Here is a 21,314-nt window from a genome sequence, read left to right as displayed (position 1 = left end):
GAAGAAATAAACATTTAATCAGAACAGAATGAAGAAACAAGAATTCAAAAAAATAAGGAGAAGCTTAGGAGCCTCTGGGACAACTTTATTCGTTCCAACATCCAAATCATAGGGGTGCCAGAAGGAGAAGAGGAAGGGCAAGAAATTGAAAATTTATTTGAAAAAAATAATGAAGGAAAACTTCCCCAATCTAGTGGAGCAAATAGACATGCAAGTCCATGAAGCTCAAAGAGTCCCAAAGAGGTTGGACTCAAGGAGGAGCACACTAAGACATATCATAATTACATTACCCAAGATTAAAGGAGCCCTGGCTGGTGTAGCTCAGTGGATTGAGCACAGGCTGCAAACCAAAGGGTCCCCAGTTCAATCCCCAATCAGGGAAAATGTCTGGGTTGCTGCCCAGGTCCCCAGTAGGGGGCGCATGGGAGAGGCAGCCACACACTGATATTTCTCTCCCTCTCTTTCTCCTTCCCTTCCCCTCTAAAAATAAATAAATAAAATCCTTTTAAAAAGATTAAAGATAAGGAGAGAATCTTAAAAACAGCAAGAGGAAAGGAGAGAGTTACCTACAAAAGAGTTCCCATAAGACTATCAGCTGGTTTCTCCAAAGAAACCTTGAAGGCAAGAAAGGGTTGGCAAGAAGTATTCAGTCATGAAAGGCAAGGACCCGCACATCCAAGATTACCCTATCCAAGCTATCATTTAGAATGGAAGGGCAGATAAAGTGCTTCCCAGCTCAAGTTAAACTTCATCATAACCAAGCCCTTATTATATGAAATGTTAAAGGAACTTATCTAAGAAAAAAAAAGATAAAAAACTATGAACAGAAACAGTAAAATGACAACAAATACAACTATCAACAACTGAACCTAAAACAAAAACAAAAACAAACTAAACAAACAACTAGAACAAGAACAGAATCACAGAAATGGAGATCACATGGAGGGTTATCAGTGGGGAGGGGGAAGGAAGAGAATGGTGGAAAAGGTCCAGGGAATAAGGAGCATAATTGGTAGGTACAAAATACACAGGAGGTTAAGAATAGTGTAGGAAATGGAGAAGCTAAAGAACTTATATGTACGGCCCATGGACATGAACTAAGGAGGGGAGGGTGGAGAAAAAACAGGCAGAGGGACATAAAGGGGAGAAAAAATGGGAAAACTGTAATAGCATAATCAATATACTTACAAAAATAAAAATTTTAAATAAAAAATTTAAAATGACAAAAAAAAGAAACAGGTAAAATCCACATAATGTAAAATTTCAAGTGTACAATTAAATGACATTTAGTACATTTAGTACACCTATGATTTTCTCTTGTTTTTTTAAAGTTATTAAACCATTTTAGTAGGTGTAAAAAATTGTTTCATCCAATGTTTTAGTTTATATTCAGCTCAGAAATTAGACAAATTGTTTAGTCCACCATTATTGATGGAGGAGCTCAATTATTAAATTAGACTTGTACCACAGTCATTTCTCCTGAAGTCCACCTCCACTAATCCTATGACCTACTGGACGCCTCCATTTAGGTTTTTATGGTCACCTCAAACCCAATAAACTAAAAATCTTATCATCTCCCCAAAACCTGCTTCTTCAACTTCTCAGCGAATGGGTCAATGTCATCCAAACTTCAGTTACCTGCATAGTGTCTTCTCTCCTTGAAGTCCAATTGATTATACTTACAATAATTTATGCATTTAAAAATTTAAGAGGGTAGATCTCATGTTAATTATTCTTAACACACATACGTGCAGAGGAAAAGAAACAGAAACTTTTGGAGGTGACAGATATGTTTGTTACCTAGATATTGTGGTGATGGTTTCATGGGTGTATACATATGTCTGAACACATCAAACTGTATACATTAAATATGTGGTTTCTGGTCCATCAATTATACCTCAGTAAAACTTTTTTAAAAACCTCCCTAGTAAAAAAGTTGAAGAAATTTTAAGATTTAATAATCTATGTCCTTCAAGCAATTTTATATTGTCTATGAACTTTCTGTTTTGCAATCTCCCCAAGAGTTTGCCTGGTAGTGTACTTTGAGGCTAACATTTTATCAAGGAAATTTACTACATTCTCCAAATGTTTTAAAATAAAATTTTACATGTTTATTTTTTATTGCTCTTTTTTTTTTTTAAGAGAGGAAGGAGGCAGAGAAGGGAAAAAACATTGATTGGAGAGAGAAACATCAATTGGTCGCCTTCTCCTGACTGGGAATCAAAACCAACCATTCCAACCAACTGAGACACCACCAGCCAGGGCTAATATAAAATTTTAAGTGGCTTGCTGCATATCAGTAAAAAATTGGTACATCAAAAAAAATTAAAATCTTCCAATCTCTTATCCACTTCTATAGCCTCTGGAGCTCCCCTTACAGGACAAAGACATGCCTATCACAGAAGAGCTTGCATGAGCTGCCCTCTGCTGCCGTCTTTTACCTCTTCCTCGATCATTCCTACATGTATACACCTTACACCATAAATCAGTGTTGAAAACATAAACCCTTACTGCAGTCAGAAATGCCAATGAGTGAACAGGGCAGAAAAGAACCAGACGAACTGGACATCTCAAAGAGGTGATGGATACTGATTCCTACTGAGTTATCATGGAGAGAAGCAGGACTTCTATTAGCAGCTTTCCGGTATGTCGAGATAAGTTATAACTGCAAATACTCGCGCATCATCCACTGATGTTTAAGTTTGGGTTATTAGATAAAATACATATAGAGCTCTGGCTCATGTGGCTCAGTGGATTGAGCATTGGCCTGGGAACCAAGGGGTTGCTGGTTTGGTTTCTGGTGGGGGCAAGCGCCTGGGTTGCGACTGGGCCAGTTAGGGGCATGCGAGAGGCAGCCGTCGATGTTTCTCTCGCCTCTCTAAAAGTGAAATAAGTAAAATCATATCTCATATATGAGAGAGAGGGAGAGTGAGGGAGGGGGAGAGAGAGAGAGAGACAGAGAGAGAGACACACACACACAGAGAAAGAGAGAGACAGAGAAGGATGCAGGCCAAACAAAACATACCTGCCCTGGTTGGTGTAGCTCAGTGGATTGAGCTCCAGCCTGCAAACCAAAGGGTCCCTGGTTCAATTCCCAGTCAGGGCACATGCCTGAGTTGCTGGGCCAGGTCCCCAGCAGGGGGGCATGTGAAAGGCAAACACACATTGATATTTCTCTCTCTCTTTCTTCTTCTCTTCCCCCTCTCTAAAAATGAATAAATAAAATCTTTTAAAAATAAGAAAAAAAATTTAGAAAAAAATGCCTGCCATCTGAAGTTGGTCCATGGGCTACTGTTGCCTCTTATCCATAAAAATATTCAAAAATTTCCTAAAATTCTCTATATAAGAAACATAATTCAGTATTATGCTCTCTTTAGAATACCTTTCTCATCCTCTACCCTTGTTGAATGATTTCTCTTTGGAATTTTTCCTGGTCCCTAGGCAGGCAGAATAGTCCTCATCTGGGCCTTTTAGTAATGTATCCATCTCTATATTGCAGTGTTTAACAACAGTACGTTATGGTTATATATCCCAAATAGAGGTCCTCAGAGGTATAAGCCTGAATATGTATTTCTCTTTTTACCCTCGGCTTCCAGCCATTGCTTAATGCGTACTAGGTCCCCTGCAACTGTTTGCTAAACGGAACAAGTTTGCTGACCTTAGGTCCAGGCCTGGGCGCAGGGTTGGAGAGGTTGTGGCACAATACGGCCAATGACGCCTGCTGACCATTAGAGGGCAGACTGATTCCACAGCGGTCCTGACCAGGCGCGCAGCCGTCAAAGGCGGCCAAACCCTCTCTGCTGGTCATTTCCAGCACTATTTCTCACTGCCACCACAAAACTCATCTTAACAACCCTTCTCAACACGAAAACACATACACTGTCACATTCCTATAACGGCCCTGAGGTCACCCCTCTCTCCCCTCCAGCCACCCGCATGCTCTCCCTCCACCGCGCACACCACTTTGGGAACCGAAGAGTTAACTCCGCACTTCCACCTGGTCCTTTTTCTCCGCTGATTCGCTTCACGGGGGATCGAGGGGCGTCTGAGATGGGCTGGATCACTGGGACCTTGGGCTCACCTACTTTAACGTCTTTTCCAGAAACATGTCGCTCTCAGACACACACACATTTTCCTGCGGAGATCCCAAACCAGCACGTCCTTCCTCCCCAGACGGAACCCGGTGAGAAGGGAGGGAGAAGGGAGGAGTGCAAGAGGCCTCCGGCTGTTCCCACACACTTTTCTGTTCAGTCCCCCTTCGCTTTCCTGCGAGGCGATGCCACCTCTCTGATGGGGTGGATGATGGGCGGCAGAGAAGCTGGAAGAGGCTCCAAGCGGACAGCGCTCGGGCTGTGGGCGCAGGAGAGCCCGCGACTTGGAGGCGGGGAGGAAAGAGTTAAAGATCGGGGATTGGCTCTGCTGTCACTGAGTATGGGAGGGGAAGCGTCCGGGAGGGAGGGTTTGGAGCTTGGCTCAGGTCCTCCCCAGTCCCCCCCGGACAGCCGGAGACTTGGGCCGGCCGGACACCCCTTCTGGCAACTCGCTGGGGCAGCACTCCCGCACGCACACGACACTCACTCCCCTTTCTCCTTCCCTCGCGCCATCTCGCACCTTCTCTCCAGAGCCCCAGCGAGCACCCTTCTTCTCTCTCCTAACACACACACGCTCACTCGGGTCGGGCTCCGGCGCGCTGCTCCTGGCGCCCACCTGCTCCGCAGCGCCCTCCACGCACCCCGCCGTCGCGCCCCGCCGGGGGTCCGCCCGCCCTCCCGCCCGCAGTGCACCCTTGGCGACCCTGACGGTGACCGTCGCAGCTGGAGGGGAATGAGTGCCCTGGGGTGATCACCCCACTCTGCCTCACTCTCACCGGGGCGCACCCTGAGCCCGAGGGGACCGTGGAAGCCATGGTGGGAGTCCCTGCCCGTCGCGGTGCCCTCTGAGGCCATGCCGCGCCCCAGGTGCCCCACCGGCGCCCACTTGCGCCTGCTGCTGCTCCTGCCGCCACTGCTGCTGCTCCGGGGCAGCCACGCGGGCAACCTGACGGTGGCCGCGGTGCTGCCGCTGGCCAACACCTCCTATCCGTGGTCGTGGGCGCGCGTGGGCCCGGCCGTGGAACTGGCCCTGGCCAGGGTTAAGGCGCAGCCCGACTTGCTGCCCGGCTGGACGGTCCGCACGGTGCTGGGCAGCAGCGAGGACGCGCGGGGCGTCTGCTCCGACACTGCCGCTCCTCTGGCCGCGGTGGACCTCAAGTGGGAGCACAAGCCCGCGGTGTTCCTGGGCCCCGGCTGCGTGTACGCCGCGGCTCCGGTGGCGCGCTTCACCGCGCACTGGCGGGTGCCGCTGCTGACGGCCGGCGCCCCGGCGCTGGGCTTCAGGGAAGAGGGCGAGTACGCGCTGACCACGCGCGCGGGGCCCAGCCACGTCAAGCTGGGCGACTTCGTGGCGGCGCTGCACCGACGGCTGGGCTGGGAGCGCCGGGCGCTCGTGCTGTATGCCTACCGGCCGCAGGACGACCAGCGCTGCTACTTCATGGTGGAGGGGCTCTACATGAGGGTCCGAGACCGCCTCAACGTCACGGTAGAACACCTGGAGTTCGACGAGGGCGACCTCCACCAGTACGTTAGTGTGCTGCGGGCGGTGCAGCGCAAAGGCCGAGGTGAGAGGGCACAGGGGCCCGCCGCTTTGCTCCAGAGCCTTCGGAGGTGCCTTCGGAAGTCCTCCATCTTCTCTGGCCTTTCTTCTTCCTCTTCTTCTCCTCCTCCTCCTCCTCCTCCCCTCCCCCTTCCCCCTTCTCCCTCCCCCCTCCTCCCCCCTCCCCCCCTCCCCCCCTCACGGCTCCTCATTCCTATCTCAGCCTTTTTGGCCTTTTTCATCTCTGAGTTTCTATTTCCTTCTCTTTCTCCATCCCCCTCTTTTCCTGATACCACGCTCTCCTCTCCTGTCCCCTCCCCCACTCTCCCACCTCCTGCTCACCAGTTCCTCCTGAGGTACCGGAGGGAAGGGACGCCTGCTGCCACCCTGACACTTACAGTAGGTCCCCGGCCTAGTTCCCATCCCTTTCATCTCGCCCATTTTCTGTTTCCACCCAACAGCCTCAACCCCTCCTCCATCTTCTTTTCCCGTTGCTCCCACACACCCGCGCGTCTCCAGCTGACCCTCCCCTCCCTCCGGCCTCCACTCCTGACCCCACCTTCCCCACCTTCCGCTCAGCTGTTCCTGCTCCCCCCACCTCTGCTCCTCCTCCCCTCCCACCTTCTCCTCCCACCCTTCTCCATCCTTCTGCTGCCAAAGCCTAGACTTAGTGAGCCAGTGGTTCCACTTAACTACCACAGGGTCTCTGAACACCCCCTAGGTGCCCCAGCTTCCCTGTCTGAGGAGTTCCCTCCTCCAAGGCTAGGCTGCTTTTCTTTCTGACCGCCCCCCTCCTTCCTCCCCAGTTATCTACATCTGCAGCTCCCCAGATGCCTTCAGAACCCTGATGCTTCTGGCCCTGGAAGCTGGCCTGAGTGGGAAGGACTATGTTTTCTTCCACCTGGATCTCTTTGGGCAAAGCCTGCAAGGTGCACATGGCCTTGCTCCCGGCAGGCCCTGGGAGAGAGGGGATGGGCAGGATGGCAGTGCCCACCGCGCCTTTCAGGTGAGTGTCCAGGTCGGAAGCCCTGCTGTGGGACTTGGAGCTGGTGACACATGGTTTCTGGGCACTGGGTCCTGCAGTGTCTGAAAGGATTCTTGATGCTCACAGGGAGTTAGGTGATGAAGAGCAGGGGTCTGGGGCCAGGAGTGCATGGAGGGCCGGAGGACTCAGAGCCGGGATAACGAGATTTGAGAGAATAGGCTGGAGGTGGAAGTATGTTCAAGTCGTGCAGACTAACTGGGTTTGGAGAAGCCATCCCACTGGCTCCCCTGCTTCGGAGCAGATAACACCTCACCTAGGACATGGGGTCCAGTTGAGGTGGGCACCAGAGTACTGGGAGGACCGGTAAGCACCCAGCTCACCACTCTCCACTGACCCCTTCCTCAGGCTGCCAAAATCATTACATATAAAGAGCCAGATAATCCTGAGTACTTGGAATTCCTGCAGCAGCTAAAACACTTGGCCCATGAACAGTTCAACTTCACCGTGGAGGATGGCCTGGTAGGAGAGGGTCCTAGGACCCTCCAGTGTGGACCTTCAGCCCCCACTCCGTGGCCCTCTGCCAGTCTCCACCCTGTTTTCTCAGCCATCCCAGTATCCCCAGATACTCCTTTCTTTCCCTTCCCGTTGTTTCCATATCTCTCCTGCTCATGGGGGCACGGGGTGGCTTTAACAAGTTGTTCAACCTCTGAATCTCATGTCCTCATCAGTCAAATGGGGACAATCAGTCCTGCCCTATCTGCCTAGCAGGATTCGAAGGTGTTATATGCAGAGGCATCTTATCAGTAGCAAAATCTGTCACGTGGGGGCGTTTTCTCCCATCCTCTTCCAAATTCCCAGCACCTCCCATTCCTCCCCTCCCCTCAGCACCCGACTCTGTAGCCCACCCCAGGCAGGCTCTGCTGGTCCCTGCAGGTGAACACCATCCCAGCATCCTTCCACGACGGGCTCCTGCTCTTTGTCCAGGCAGTGAGAGAGACTCTGGCACAAGGGGGAACTGTCACCGACGGGGAGGGCATCACTCAGCGGATGTGGAACCGAAGCTTCCAAGGTCAGGACCTAGAGATAGCAGTGGGCTGCCTTGTGGTGCATGCACCATGCAGGAGACCACAAGGAGCCTCTAGTCTTGCAGCAGAGCTGGTTACGCTGGTCTTTTCCTCTCTTCCACAAGAAACCTCCGCAGCTTTCTCTAGGCCCTCCTGCCCCATCTCTCTAGCTCCGTCAAGAAGTCCTTCTGCGCGTCCAGCCCCAATCATTCCTGCTGCTGAAATGTCTGTGCCCTTTGTTATCATTCCATATATATGTGTTAGGAGGGCAAGGCAGGGGCAAGCAGGGGATGGACTCCAGGTAGGGGGGCGGTCCCTGCACGTACTTCCACTCACTCAAAACACAGCCACCTTTCTCCACGCCCCTAGGTGTGACGGGATACCTGAAAATGGACAGCAACGGAGATCGAGAGACTGACTTTTCCCTCTGGGATATGGATCCTGAGACTAGTACCTTCAGGGTAAGGCTGTATTCAGAGAAGACTGCGCCAACAGAGAAAGACATCTCACCCTTCGGCCTCCCCCCACAGCCCTGCCAGGGTATCTGTCTGCTCTGTGACCTACCATGTGTGGTTGCTTATGGAGAGCTCTGGATTAAAGAGATCTGCTCTAGTCTGTAATAGCAGCCAGAATGTTAGGGGGCTCATAGGCACTACCCTTGGGGACCCCCATGTCTGAGGAGGCTGGGCAGCTCTGCTCTCAGAAAGCCCTCCCACAGAGACAGGCAGCTCAGGGCCGGGACTGACCGTTATGCAGCTCTCAGCGAGGTCAGGAACAGGAAGGGACTGAGCACAGGCACCGAGGAGGAGGTCATCCAGGGAAGGCTTCTTGGAGGAAGAATACATGGATTAAGCCAAGAATGTGGACTGAGAACACTGCCTTTTCCTGTTTTCTATGTGTTTCAAGCTGCCTGTGTATAGGGCTAGGGATCCATATGGAGTTTTCTTTGTATGGAGTTTTTCTTATATGGAGGGTTTTTTCCCCTTTGAAGAGCTTTCAAGTTTTTCCATTCCAATAACATGGGCATGGGTATGGAATGCACCCACTCAGAGGAGGGACGTGGTGCATAGCTGACAGCCCAGACACAGGGCTGGAGCAGAGATGGGGGAGGTGGGAGGCGGGACTCTTCCACGGGGCAGGAGGCCTCGTCCCCCACCATTCCTGCCCTCCCTCCCTTAGGTCGTTCTGAACTACAATGGGACCTCCCAGGAGCTGGTGGCTGTATCAGGGCGCATACTACACTGGCCCCTAGGATACCCGCCTCCTGACATCCCCAAATGCGGCTTTGAAAATGAGGATCCCACCTGCAACCAAGGTGCCTGCCCCTTGCCACCCAGGCCTCCGTTCTGGAGCTGCTGGTTCCCCCCATGAGGAGTCAGAGAAGCGCTCCTTTCCCACACTGAGAGTTTTCTTCCTTTTATACATCATCCTAGTTCACTGGTTGACTCTTAGAAGGTTCTTTCTTCTGCTGTCTAACCAAAATCTTTCTTGCTGCAACTCGGACTGTCTCCTACAGCCCACTTTTCCACCCTGGAGGTGCTGGCTTTGGTGGGCAGCCTCTCCCTGCTGAGCATCCTGGTCGTCTCCTTCTTCATATACAGGTGAGCCCCGGGATGAGGGTGGTGAGTGAGGCTGGGAGACCTGGAGCACTACCCTCAGGGGAGGTGGCAGGGATGCAGAAGGGAGGGGAAAGGGGTGAGGGCACAGCAGGGGAAGGCCCGTGGAGATGGGGGAGAAAAGAGACTACATAGTCTTAGGACACAAGGAAGAAAAGAGGAGGAGGAGGAGAAAACAGGGATAGGAGTGGCCAGGAGAGCCTGGTGATCCCAGAGGAGCAGAGCAGTTGGGGGAGTGGCATAATAAAGGCCTGGATCCTGGCCCAGGGGCTAGTTTGTCCTCCCTACTCCTGTAGACCGGATGAGAAGCTATGCCTCAGACCCTTTGGGATTGGGCCCCGTTAGCAGAGCAGGGCTGATGAGCCCTGTGTGCACCAAGAGAGCTAAAGGAGCCCCGCTCCTGCCTTCCAGTGGAGCTGAGATGAAAGTTCAGAAGTTAAGGGCAGAGGGAAGCGAGGAGGAAGGGAAGAAAGTCAGTGCTGGTTGATCATATACTCTGTGCAGACACTGCTGCACAATGTTCCTTTTCATTCTTTTTTGTTTGTTTGTTTTTTGTTTTGTTTGTTTTTTTTAATATATTTTATTGATTATGCTATTACAGTTGTCCCATTTCCCCCCTTCTCTCCCCTCCACCCTGTACCCCCTCTCCCACCCATGTTCCCCCCCTTTAGTTCATGTCCATGTGTCATACTTATGAGTTCTTTAGCTTCTACATTTCCCATACTATTCTTGCCCTCCCCCTATCTATTTTCAACCTACATTCTATGCTACTTATTCTCTATACCTTTTCCCCCCTCTCCTCCTCCCACCCCCCCCTGCTGCTAGCCCTCCATGTGCCCTCCATTTCTGTGGTTCTGTTCCTGTTCTAGTTGTTTACTTAGTTTCTTTTGGTTTTGCTTTAGGTGTGGTTGTTAATAATTGTGAGTTTGCTGTCCTTTTACTATACATGTCTTTTCTTTATCTTCTTTTCTTAGATAAGTCCCTTTAGCATTTCATAAAATAAGGGCTTGGTGATGATGAACTCCTTTAATTTGACCTTATCTGAAAAGCACTTTATCTTCCCTTCCATTCTAAATGAGAGCTTTGCTGGATAGAGCAATCTGGGATGTAGGTCCTTGTCTTTCATGACTTGGAATATTTCTTTCCAGCTCCTTCTTGCCTGTAAGGTCTCTTTGGAGAAATCAGCTGACACTCTGATGGGAACTCCTTTGTAGGTTACTGTCCCCTTATCTCTTGCTGCTTGTAGGATTCTCTCCTTCGTTTTTACCTTGGCTAATGTAATTATGATGTGCCTTGGTGTGTTTCTTCTTGGGTCCAATTTCTTTGGGGCTCTCTGAGCTTCTTGGATTTCTTGGAAGACTGTTCCCTTTGCCAGATTGGGGAAGTTCTCCTTTATTATTTGTTCAAATAACTTTTCCACTTGTTGCTCCTCCCCTTCTGGTACCTCTATAATTCGGATGTTGGAACGTTTAAAGGTGTCCTGGTTGCTCTTAAGCTTTTCCTCGATTTTTTGAATTCTTATTTCATCATGCTTTCCTGCTTGGTTGATTCTATCTTCCTTCTGGTCCACTGTATTGTTTTGAGACTCAGATTCCTTCCTTTCACTATTGGCTCTCCTCTGCATATCTTCCTGCATCTCTTTTATGGTAACCTGCATCCTTTCATCTAAATTGTGCCCAAAATCAACCAATTCCGTGAGCTTTCTGATCACCAGTGTTTTGAACTGTGCATCTGATAGATTGGCTATTTCTTGGTCGCTCAAAAGGATGAGTCCTGGGGGACTGATCTGTTCTGTTGGAAACATGTCTTATGTCTTTCCCTGTCTCTCTTTTTTTTTTTTTTGTCGGTCTGGTCGCTCTTGTTACGGTGGGGGGCGGAGCCTTAGGTGTTCACCGGGGCTGGGAACCCCAGTCACTAGATTGTGACATTATATGTGGGGGCGGGAGCGGGGACGGGAGGGGACAATGGTGGTAGTTCCGTTCTCCTGGGCCCAGACCCCTCTCCGGGATCCTGGGCTGTGAGCTCTGCCCTGGTCCACAATCGCTGCCCCACTGGGTCCGCCAGCCGCAGCTTGCGCACTCAGGGATCACCGCTGCGTTCTTGCGCCCCGGATGGCTGTCGCGCTGACCTCGCGCCAAATTTTCCCCGACCTCCCCCGCGCCGCCGACCCACGCCAGCCCCGCGCCCGCCCGGCTCGTCGTCTCCTACCGGTCTGGATGTACGGGTCCACTTCAACTTCTTGGCTGTCCGACTTCCATTCAGACAAATTCTTTATCAGTTCTGAGTGTTACTCTGTATGCAAATTATTGTTGCTCTAATCTTGGTTGTGCGAGGAGGCACGGTGCGTCCACCTATTCCTCCATCTTGCCGGAAGTCTGTCCTCAGTGTTCCTTTTCATTCTTATAACGATACTTTGAAGTAAATATGAAGTCCCCAGTTTCCAAATGAGGACATTTGGACATGAAGACATGACACTCAAAGAAATGAAGTGACTAGCCAAGGGCCCAGTGAGGCAGAATTCTCCAAACCTCCTTTTAACCCCGATGACAATCCTGAAATCTGCCTCTTAGCAAAGCAGTGGGGCTCTCAGCACATACGATGGTCCCAGGGCTCTATGAAGGGGCTGCAGGACAGAGTGCCTTTGCCCTGGGTCAGGGGCTCAGATGCAAGTTTCCTGCTCCAGGAAGATGCAGCTGGAAAAGGAACTGGCCTCAGAGCTGTGGCGGGTGCGTTGGGAGGACTTGCAATCCAGTAGCCTTGAGCGGCACCTCTGGAGTGCAGGCAGCCGGCTGACCTTGAGTGGGGTAAGAACACTCGTATTGGGGGGGGAGTGGGGGGCAGCTGAGTGCTTGGGTATGGGGCAGGGGGAGGGCAGTGCTTGATGGGTAGAGGGGAGAGAGCAGGGAGCAGGGTTCTAGTCCCAGCTCCATCTTCACTTGCTGTGTGACCTTGGACAAGTCACAGTCCTTCTCTGAGATGACCTCAGATAATGATTATATTTACAGAGCCTCCCTCAGAGGGCTCTTTCAAAGGCTGATGATAGTATATGTGAAAATACATTTTAAAAAAGAGTAACCGAGGAGGGGATTTCATGGTGTGGAATGAGAAGCAGGGAGACACAAAGATAAAGCAGGGTAGTGAAGACCAGAGCTCAGGCCACCAGCAGAGAGAGCCGGGCCCCCGGTAAGTCCCGTGGGCTGACGCCCCTTCCGCTCTCCATCCCTTCAGAGAGGCTCCAATTATGGCTCCCTGCTCACCACGGAGGGCCAGTTCCAGGTCTTTGCCAAGACAGCGTATTATAAGGTGGGCCTGGGGGTCTGGGGCAGGGTGTTCTCTAACAGAGGACAGGGGAGGGTCCCAGAGACAGGGGTGGGCTGTCAGGAGCAGCTGGAGTTCCCAGGGCACTGGGCCATCTCCGCACAGTGACGGTCTCCATTTCTTGCCCAGGGCAACCTCGTGGCTGTGAAACATGTGAACCGTAAACGCGTTGAGCTGACACGAAAAGTCCTGTTTGAACTGAAGCATGTAATGTGGGGAGTGAGGCAGTAGCCTAGGGGAGTGTCCCCCCACCCAGGGGGACATGGGGAGGTTGGCCAACAGCCCTGGTTAGGGGGGACCTCAGGGTTATCGTAGCCCTGGGATGGGCCTTTGTTTGCGTATTGTGTGTGGGAGGAGGGGTCATAGATGGGGAAAGGATGACTGGAGATACCCTGGGGGAAGGTCCCGGAGGGGCCATATTTGGTGCCCCTGAGGAGTGGAGGGCTTAGGACGCCAAGGGAGTATGGAGCAGATTTGGGGGGAGGGGGAAGTTGGGAGAGAGAACATGGCTGGGAATCACCAGGGAAGATCCTAGAATGTCTGTGGAGAATGAATAGAGTTAAGAAGGGTGAGGGGTCCTTAAGAAAGGGGATAACTTGGTGAGCGAGGTCTCTGTCAGGCTCCTGATGCTGACTTCCACCTGCAGATGCGGGATGTACAGAATGAACACCTGACCAGGTTTGTGGGTGCCTGCACCGACCCCCCCAACATCTGTATCATCACAGAGTACTGTCCCCGTGGGAGCCTACAGGTGAGGTGACAAAGGGGTGTCAGGAAACCTGGGTCTAGCCCTGGCTCTGACCCTGGCCGATTGTCTGACCCCAGGCAAGCCTCTCTCTTTCTGACCTTTATTTGCCCCATCTATAAAATGGGCAGTGGCACTAGAGTGAATGCAAAGCTTTGTCCTGTTCTGCCAGTGCACGGCAGTCGGAGCCCTGCACTTCTCCCCCTAGGGGAGTCTGCAGGGCACAGGTCTGACTCTCACTGCCCGGCAGGACATTCTGGAAAATGACAGCATCACCCTGGACTGGATGTTCCGGTACTCTCTCACCAATGACATCGTCAAGGCAGGTCCAGGAGAGCCCACTGGGTGTGGGGGAGGCATGCTTCTCTGGCTGTGGTTGTAGTGTCCCGCTCATACCCAAGACCCCTGCCTCCCGCATTCTCCAGGGGATGCTGTTCCTGCACAATGGGGCTATTTGCTCCCATGGGAACCTCAAGTCATCCAACTGCGTGGTGGACAGCCGATTTGTGCTGAAGATCACTGACTATGGGCTGGAGAGCTTCAGGGACCCAGAGCCAGAGCAAGGACACATCCTCTATGCCAGTGAGCTCAGACCCACTCTGTCCCCAACCCTGGCCGCAGCCCAGCCCAGCAGGGAGACTGAGGCCTGGTCTTGATGGGCTTGAGCCCGCCTTCCTGGACTCCTGCTCGGTTCATTCACCAGCAGAAGGAAGAGTCAGACGAAGTGGTGTCCAGGCCTCTACTAGCTCTAGCACTCGGTGTGCTGTCTCTACATCAGTCCCAGCCAAACCTAGTTACGTCCTTGTTTGCCTTTAGTTTTGGGGCCCTTCACCCTGTGTCTCCTTACCTCTGACCTGCAGAGAAGCTGTGGACAGCCCCTGAGCTCCTGCGAATGGCCTCGCCCCCCACCCGGGGCTCTCAGGCTGGTGACGTGTACAGCTTTGGGATCATCCTTCAGGAGATTGCCCTGAGGAGTGGCGTATTCCACGTGGAAGGTTTGGACCTCAGCCCCAAAGGTGAGAGGACCATGCTGTCTCCTAGCCCTGCCACAGTCTCAATGAACCCCAGCCCCACAGAGAGAGACCCCTGGAAATACCACGTCTTCCTTCTGGAAAGCTCAGCCACCTGTTGCTCCATTGCTGCCAGTGACCCTGGCTCATGACTGGCCCAGGACCCTACAGGGCTCACCTGCCCCACGCCCTGGTCCTGGACTTCCCCACCCCATATGTCAACAGGCCTTTGACTGACCCACCGCTGAGCCCCTTCCCCCCACCACACAGAGATCATCGAGCGTGTGACTAGGGGCGAGCAGCCACCCTTTCGGCCGTCTCTGGCCCTGCAGAGTCACCTGGAAGGACTGGGGCACCTGATGCAGAGGTGCTGGGCAGAGGACCCACAGGAGCGGCCACCCTTCCAGCAGATCCGCCTGATGCTGCGGAAGTTTAACAGGTCACCAGCCTTAGTCATAGAGCAGCCCCAGCCTCCCAGGCCCCTCTACCACCAATGCCCCTCACTCAGTCTCATCCCTGCAGTGGCAGAGGGAGCCACTCACAGTCCCCCTTGCGTAGCCTACTGCACCCACCACAGCCTTGCAGTCCCCCTTGTGAATACTGAATGACACAGCTGTCCCCACAGTCCTTTACCTCTCGTACTCCTCTCCTCCAGTAATGCAGCCACTCCACACCTTTCCGGCCCAGCCCCCAGGGTCTCTAGTGTCCAGTGGTGTGCAGTGTAAATGGGGCCTCTCTGCCCTCCGCAGGAGCTCACCCTGTGAGCTCACCATCCCCTTGTGCCGCCTGGCCTGGTGCCTGCAGACACCACTAAGCCTGTTGCCCTCCTGCCGTTCTCAGTCATCCCTGTCCCTTCCCTCCTCCTCCACCTCCTTCTAACTCACTGTTTAACAAAGTTGAACAAAATAGCCAGTATGGGTAAAGCTTCATACTTGACCCTGGTATCTCAAAAATGAGCTGAACTCTCCTGCTACCCTTTGCCACTGCCACACCATCCTGCTGTGCCCCTCGACCTGCATTCCCTCCAGGGCCGCCACTGCAGTTGGGAGGTGGGCTGTCAATAAGCCTGGGTAGGGTGAAGGCCTGGGGTGGGCACTGGGGGTAGGGCTCACTGCTCCCCTCTCACCCCTGCCCACTGCCCCTCGGCCCTCAGAGAGAACAGCAGCAACATCCTGGACAACCTGCTGTCTCGCATGGAGCAGTATGCCAACAACCTGGAGGAGCTGGTGGAGGAGCGGACCCAGGCCTACCTGGAAGAGAAGCGTAAGGCTGAGGCCCTGCTCTACCAGATCCTGCCTCAGTGAGTGCCCATGTCTGGTGACGTGCGCCATGCCAGCCCCGTCCCAACCCCACCTCACCCTCTGATCCCTGACCCCTCAGCTCAGTGGCTGAGCAGCTGAAGCGCGGGGAGACAGTCCAGGCCGAAGCCTTTGACAGCGTTACTATCTACTTCAGTGACATTGTGGGTTTCACAGCCCTGTCAGCAGAGAGCACACCCATGCAGGTGAGCCAGGGAGCAGCCCACTGGTGAAGACCAGGCTGGTGTGCGGAGCCTAGCATTTCCATCCCACAGGCCTGCCTTCTGCTTCTGCTTTCCCCACCCAAGCCCAGGTGGGGTCCTTACTCCCCACCCCTTTTAATTCTCTTCCCTTCCAGGTGGTCACCCTGCTCAATGACCTGTACACCTGCTTCGATGCCGTCATAGACAACTTTGATGTGTACAAGGTGAGAGTGGGAGTGTGGGTGGGAAGGGCCAGAGAGACTCCGGGACAGGGTCAGAGAAAAGTGAAGGGCAGAATGAAACAGAATCTTTAAGAGAGGAGACCAGGGCACATGGGGAGACACAGTGTCACAAGGAGACCCAGGAGCAGGCAGAGAAACTGCTGGGGGGCGGGCGGTGGGGTAGGGGTGAGGAGTTGGGAGGATGGGGGAATGGAGATGAGGAGGAAAGCCAGCGACTGGCGCGTGGGGGTTCAGAATGACGATGGCAGTGCACGAAGTGTTGGGAGCGGCACAGGGAAGAAAGAGGTCCAGCCTGCAAGTCCTGCACGCTCGCCCCACCCTCACAGGTGGAGACGATCGGCGACGCCTACATGGTGGTGTCCGGGCTCCCAGTGCGGAACGGGCGGCTGCACGCCCGGGAGGTGGCCCGCATGGCCCTGGCGCTGCTGGACGCTGTGAGCTCTTTCCGAATCCGCCACCGGCCCCAGGAGCAGCTGCGCTTGCGCATCGGTATCCACACAGGTGAGGCAACGGACGGCGCAGGGAAGGGGCTCCAGGAGGCCGAGTTTAAAAAATGAGCGCTCCCCCGGCCCCGCCCCCGTCAAGATTCCACCTCCTGCCTCTCCAGGAGTGCCCTAGCCCCGCCCCGTGGCCACCCTGAAGGCTCCCACCTACCTCTCTTAACACCCTCCTGCCCCCTAGCTAATGGGCTTCCGCTCCCTCCAGGACCTGTGTGCGCTGGTGTGGTAGGGTTGAAGATGCCCCGTTACTGTCTCTTCGGGGACACAGTCAACACGGCCTCAAGAATGGAGTCTAACGGAGAAGGTATGGTGGCCCTCTAGATGGGAAGGGAGGGCAGGGTAAGCTGGAGTCCAGGAAAGTCCCCTGGGACAGCTTGTGCCTGCCCCATTCCTGTCCCAGATCCTAGCCCTCTCTCCTCCCAGGCTCCTGCTCCTAAGGGCTCAGTCTGGGCAGATCACCTTGAATTCTAATCAGAGGCTCAGATCTTAGCTGCCCCATCTTTCCAAATGTTTGGAAAGTCTTTCCAGGCCAGTATTCACCAGCTGCCAGCAACAATCCCACCTTTAGAACCCCTCTGCTCCTCTTGGGGGTGGTAGAGAAGGCCCAGAACTGCTCATTCGGATGTGAGTCTTAGCTCTGCAACTAACCCAGCTCTGAGCTTCAGTTTTTCTCATCTGCAAAAATGAGAACAAAATGCCCACCTCACTGGAGTCATATGAGAAAGCTGTATGAGGAGCACGTAATTGTCATCCAGCTTGTCTGAGCCTCAGCTGTTTATCTGTAAAATGATGCCTGGCTCAGGTTGTAAAAAACTTAACACAGCCCGACACACAGTAGGGACCTAATAAATGCTTGCTCCCACCCCTTCCTTTGGCCCCGCTTCCTGATGATCTTCTGCCCTCCTGCTGTATTCCACACAATTCAATCAAGTAAACATTTATTGAGTAACTACTGAGTGCCAGGCCCTGGCATACTGAGAAGACCCAGACCAACAGTTAGCTGGGGGGTACATTCAGACCCCATCTAAACCTCATGCAGGAGAAGGACTACTGGGAGCTGAGGGGGGCCCTGGTTCAGCAGGCATTCCCTGGGCACTGTATCTGGGGCTGATGAGGTAGAGAAAAGCCTCTCACTGAGGCCCAGTCCTGAAGGAGCACATTTTCAGAAGTGGTTAAACAACAGAACAAGGTCACTGTGATGCAGACCCCAGGAGTGGAGGTCACAGAAGAGAAGGGGTGTGGGGATGCCCTGTCAGAAGTCGGAGGCCTGGGTGTGATCTCAGCAGCCTGGGAAGATCTCCTCCCCTAGGCCTCAGTTACCTTAGCTAGAAAATGAGGATGGTGAGTTAAATAGCTGACAGCAACTGCTAAGATAGTGCTTCCCATGTGCCAGATTCTGTTTACTTTATGAATGTTGAATTTTTTAATTTCTTTTTTTATTTCAACATTTTTTATTGTTGTTCAAGTACGGTTTTCTGCCTTTCCCCATGAATGTTGAATTGAATTCTCACAGCAAGGCTCTGAGATGAGCATTGTCACTATCACCACTCTACAGTCTAGGAAAATGAGGCCCAGAGAGTTCCTGTTACTTCCCCGAGCAAGCGTTCACACAAGCATTCTTCCTGGGCAGAGCAGGATCCAAAGCCTGAGCTCCTGACCAGCTGTGCTATATAATGTTCGTCTAGAGCCTGGTGATGCTCTAGAGTACTAATAGAACTTTCTGCAATGATGAAAATGTCCTCTAATCTATGCCATCCAATTTGGCAGCCTCTGTCACAGGGGGCTATTGATCACTTGAAATGTGGTCATCGAATTAACTGCATTCAGTTTTAATTAATTTAAATAGCTACCGTGACTCTACTCTTCCCTACCAGGATACAGCTCTCAAGTTCTAAGGGAGAGGCCAGTATGGTCAGACACCACATGGAGAGGGTGGGACTCTGAATTAGGAAGCTTTCTGGACAGAAAAGAAGGAGAGAGCATATCTCTATCCCCGCAGTCCCAGATTTCCCCTGCTCCCTTCTACTGCACCCTTCACCTTCCCTTCTTCTCCCCACCCTACTCAGCACTTAAGATCCACTTGTCTTCTGAGACCAAGGCCGTCCTGGAGGAGTTTGGTGGTTTTGAGCTGGAGCTTCGAGGGGATGTAGAAATGAAGGTAGAGAAGGAAGTCCCTACCCTCATCACCCCTTGGGGTCCCAGAGGGGACTACTCTCCCCCAGGCCCCTTCTTAAGCACCCGTTCTCGATCCCATCATTTGGGAAAGCGGGCTTGTCACTCCCTATCCCAACGTCTTCTTTCTCCCTCCAGGGCAAAGGCAAAGTTCGGACCTACTGGCTCCTGGGGGAGCGGGGAAACAGCACCCGAGGCTGACCTGCTTCTCCTGCTGGCCTTCCATACTCCCCTTCCCAGTGCCAGCAGTGACAAAGAGGTCTCACCCTCACCCACAGCAGCCCCACCGTTGCCAAAGGATCAGAGAAGTGGTGTGAACAGCTCAGGTGTGCTGACTCCAGTGGAGACACCACATATGACCTCTGAAAGAGGACTGGTGTTGGGGAGAAAGAACTCGAAGCTCACAGGATGGGGCCAGAGCACACAATCATGCCCAGTGGCACACACACAGGCACACCCCCCACCATCCACCCAGACTCAGGCCTACCTGGGGTGTGGATTCCTGGACCCCCCTGCCCCTTCCTGTGCCCTCTTCCCTCAACCTTGCTACACTGTGACTTCTATGGGAAAGGGGGAGAGCCACCTTATGGGGAATAGAAAAAGGGGTGTGCCCCTAGATTCCTACAGGTGAATCTAGGGGGTGGAGGAGTCCACACCTGGGCCTAGCCCACACAGGCCACAAACACCCCTCTATCTCCCGCCACCCGTCATTGGATACACTGTGCAGGGGAGAGGCGTGGCATGGAGGGCTGAAGGCCTGTATGCCTAGCTTCTCCTGTGAGTGAAGACCATTAAAATTTTTATTCTAATGACAGTGTCTGTTTTTGAGGGAGAGAAGGTTGCCAGAAAACTCGGCCATGTTCTCCACCCTTTCTGTCAGATAAGATATTTTTCCCAAGCTGGAAACAGCCTAGGAATGACCCGAGCAGTGCCAACACTTTGGTCCAAGGACTCATTCATACCCTTAGGAGTTACTGAGGGCCCCAAAGAGCTTTTGTTTACATAGGTTTATACCGTATTAGACATTAAAACAAGCCCTATTAACTCATTTAAAATAATAAGAAACCCATCACGTTAGTAACTTTTTACGCTTTTATCAAGACATTTTTAAGAGAAACTGGCTTTTAAATTTTTTTTATTTTCAACTGCCAACGTGTGGTAATGAAGACTGCAATGACGAACGCAGTGCTAACCATCTGGTTCACGCTGACACCAGCTGTTTGACCCCGGCTGCAGGTGTACTCTCGGAGCATGAAAATCAGTTTGGCCTCATCCATCCCCTGAAAGGGTTTTGGGGACTCCCAGGGGCTGTTGACCACACCTTGAAAACAGCTGTTTTATAACCCAGTGCCTGGCATACCACCAGAAAAGGAGTGAGGACTGAACAGAGAAAGCGGGATGAGAGTGGGAACATATGGATCCCTTTTTACCTGAGTTGAGATTTTGGGGTTGTCCACATGTCCTTCCATTTCCATGCCGGTGTAGACAAACGTGAGTGAGAGTTTGTAAAATGACTCTCTGCCAGGCTAAGGGCCCCTGTCCCAGGTCCAGGGGCTCACCCCACCCCCTTCCTGAGCAAGCAGGCAGGCAGGCAGGAATGCAGATGAGGGGGAGAGGCGGCTACAGCTTTACCTCCCCCGAGGGGGAAGAAAGTGCCAGACATTTCTTCAGCACCATCCATCAAGTGCGGACAGGCTCCTCCTCCCACCTCCCCAAGCCTCTTCCTGGAGTCCACGCCCAGTGGGGCCTGGAGGTACGGGTGGACAGCTTGGAGGTCTGTCTCCAGAGCAGCGCTCCCTGATAGTGGTCTGGGATGAAGAAAGGATAAATTGTCCTCTCTCTTGTCCAGGGGACTTGATGTTCTGTGCTCCCTGTTCACCCTTTTTGGTCTAGGTCAGATTTGATTTATTGCATGGTTAAGTCCTCACCCTCCTCAGCTGGGGACGAGGAGCAAGCACTAAGAGGGCCTGACGGGAGGATGGTTGCCCTGGTAACACAGCACGCTCAACTTCCTGGTGGGCCCTGGGGGCCACACTCCCAGGCCCCAGTTCCTCCTCACAAGGGTGGTAGACGGCCCCCAGGAGAGAGCGCAGAAGCTAAAGAGGACTGAGTGGCCTGAGAAGTTGGGTGTGGGGCTGGGTGTCTAGAGACGGGGCTTTGGGGCGGGAGGGGCGGACTACGAGAGGCGCTGGGGAGCGGGGCAGGGAGCCGAAGGTCTGAGGAGCTCCAGGAGGACAATTCTAGGAAATCGCCGGTCAGATCCTTCCGGGGCAGCCCGGCTCCGCTGCGGGCGCTCGAGGGGAGGGCGCTTGGGGTGGGCGTCGGGAGAGGACCGAGGAGTGGACGGTTTCAGCGGCTCGAGAACTTTCACTGGAACTGAGGAGATTTCCTTCCGGAGGAAGGTCCCTGAAGCCAGGAAGAACTGGGAAAGCCATTACTGACTGCGGGGTGGGGAGGTCGAGGGTAGCTACCGCGCCTCTCCTGCGAAGCCTGGAGGCCGATTTGCGCCAGGAGCCGCCGCCCACGTGGG

General features: G+C 53.1%; 1 protein-coding gene across 1 annotated transcript; it reads left to right on the top strand.

Annotated features, from left to right (window-relative positions):
* The first annotated feature begins 4,105 nt into the window (after positions 1 to 4,105).
* On the top strand, positions 4,106 to 19,593 carry NPR1 (natriuretic peptide receptor 1). The gene is made up of 22 exons (XM_045817061.1): positions 4,106 to 5,656; positions 6,438 to 6,637; positions 7,022 to 7,135; positions 7,550 to 7,685; positions 8,050 to 8,141; positions 8,860 to 8,995; positions 9,197 to 9,281; positions 11,980 to 12,100; positions 12,525 to 12,599; positions 12,744 to 12,821; positions 13,261 to 13,365; positions 13,610 to 13,681; positions 13,785 to 13,941; positions 14,220 to 14,375; positions 14,640 to 14,808; positions 15,523 to 15,669; positions 15,750 to 15,873; positions 16,026 to 16,094; positions 16,439 to 16,613; positions 16,818 to 16,916; positions 18,679 to 18,770; positions 18,923 to 19,593. Exons 1-22 carry the CDS (start codon positions 4,945 to 4,947, stop codon positions 18,983 to 18,985), a joined length of 3,177 nt encoding a protein of 1,058 aa, XP_045673017.1. The 5' UTR covers positions 4,106 to 4,944; the 3' UTR covers positions 18,986 to 19,593.
* Positions 19,594 to 21,314: the final 1,721 nt, after the last annotated feature.

Source organism: Phyllostomus hastatus, unplaced genomic scaffold (genome assembly GCF_019186645.2).
Source record: "Phyllostomus hastatus isolate PE091 unplaced genomic scaffold, TTU_PhHast_1.1 phas_scaffold_216, whole genome shotgun sequence".
Classification (NCBI taxonomy): domain Eukaryota; kingdom Metazoa; phylum Chordata; class Mammalia; order Chiroptera; family Phyllostomidae; genus Phyllostomus; species Phyllostomus hastatus.
This window is presented reverse-complemented; position numbering and strand designations above follow the sequence as displayed.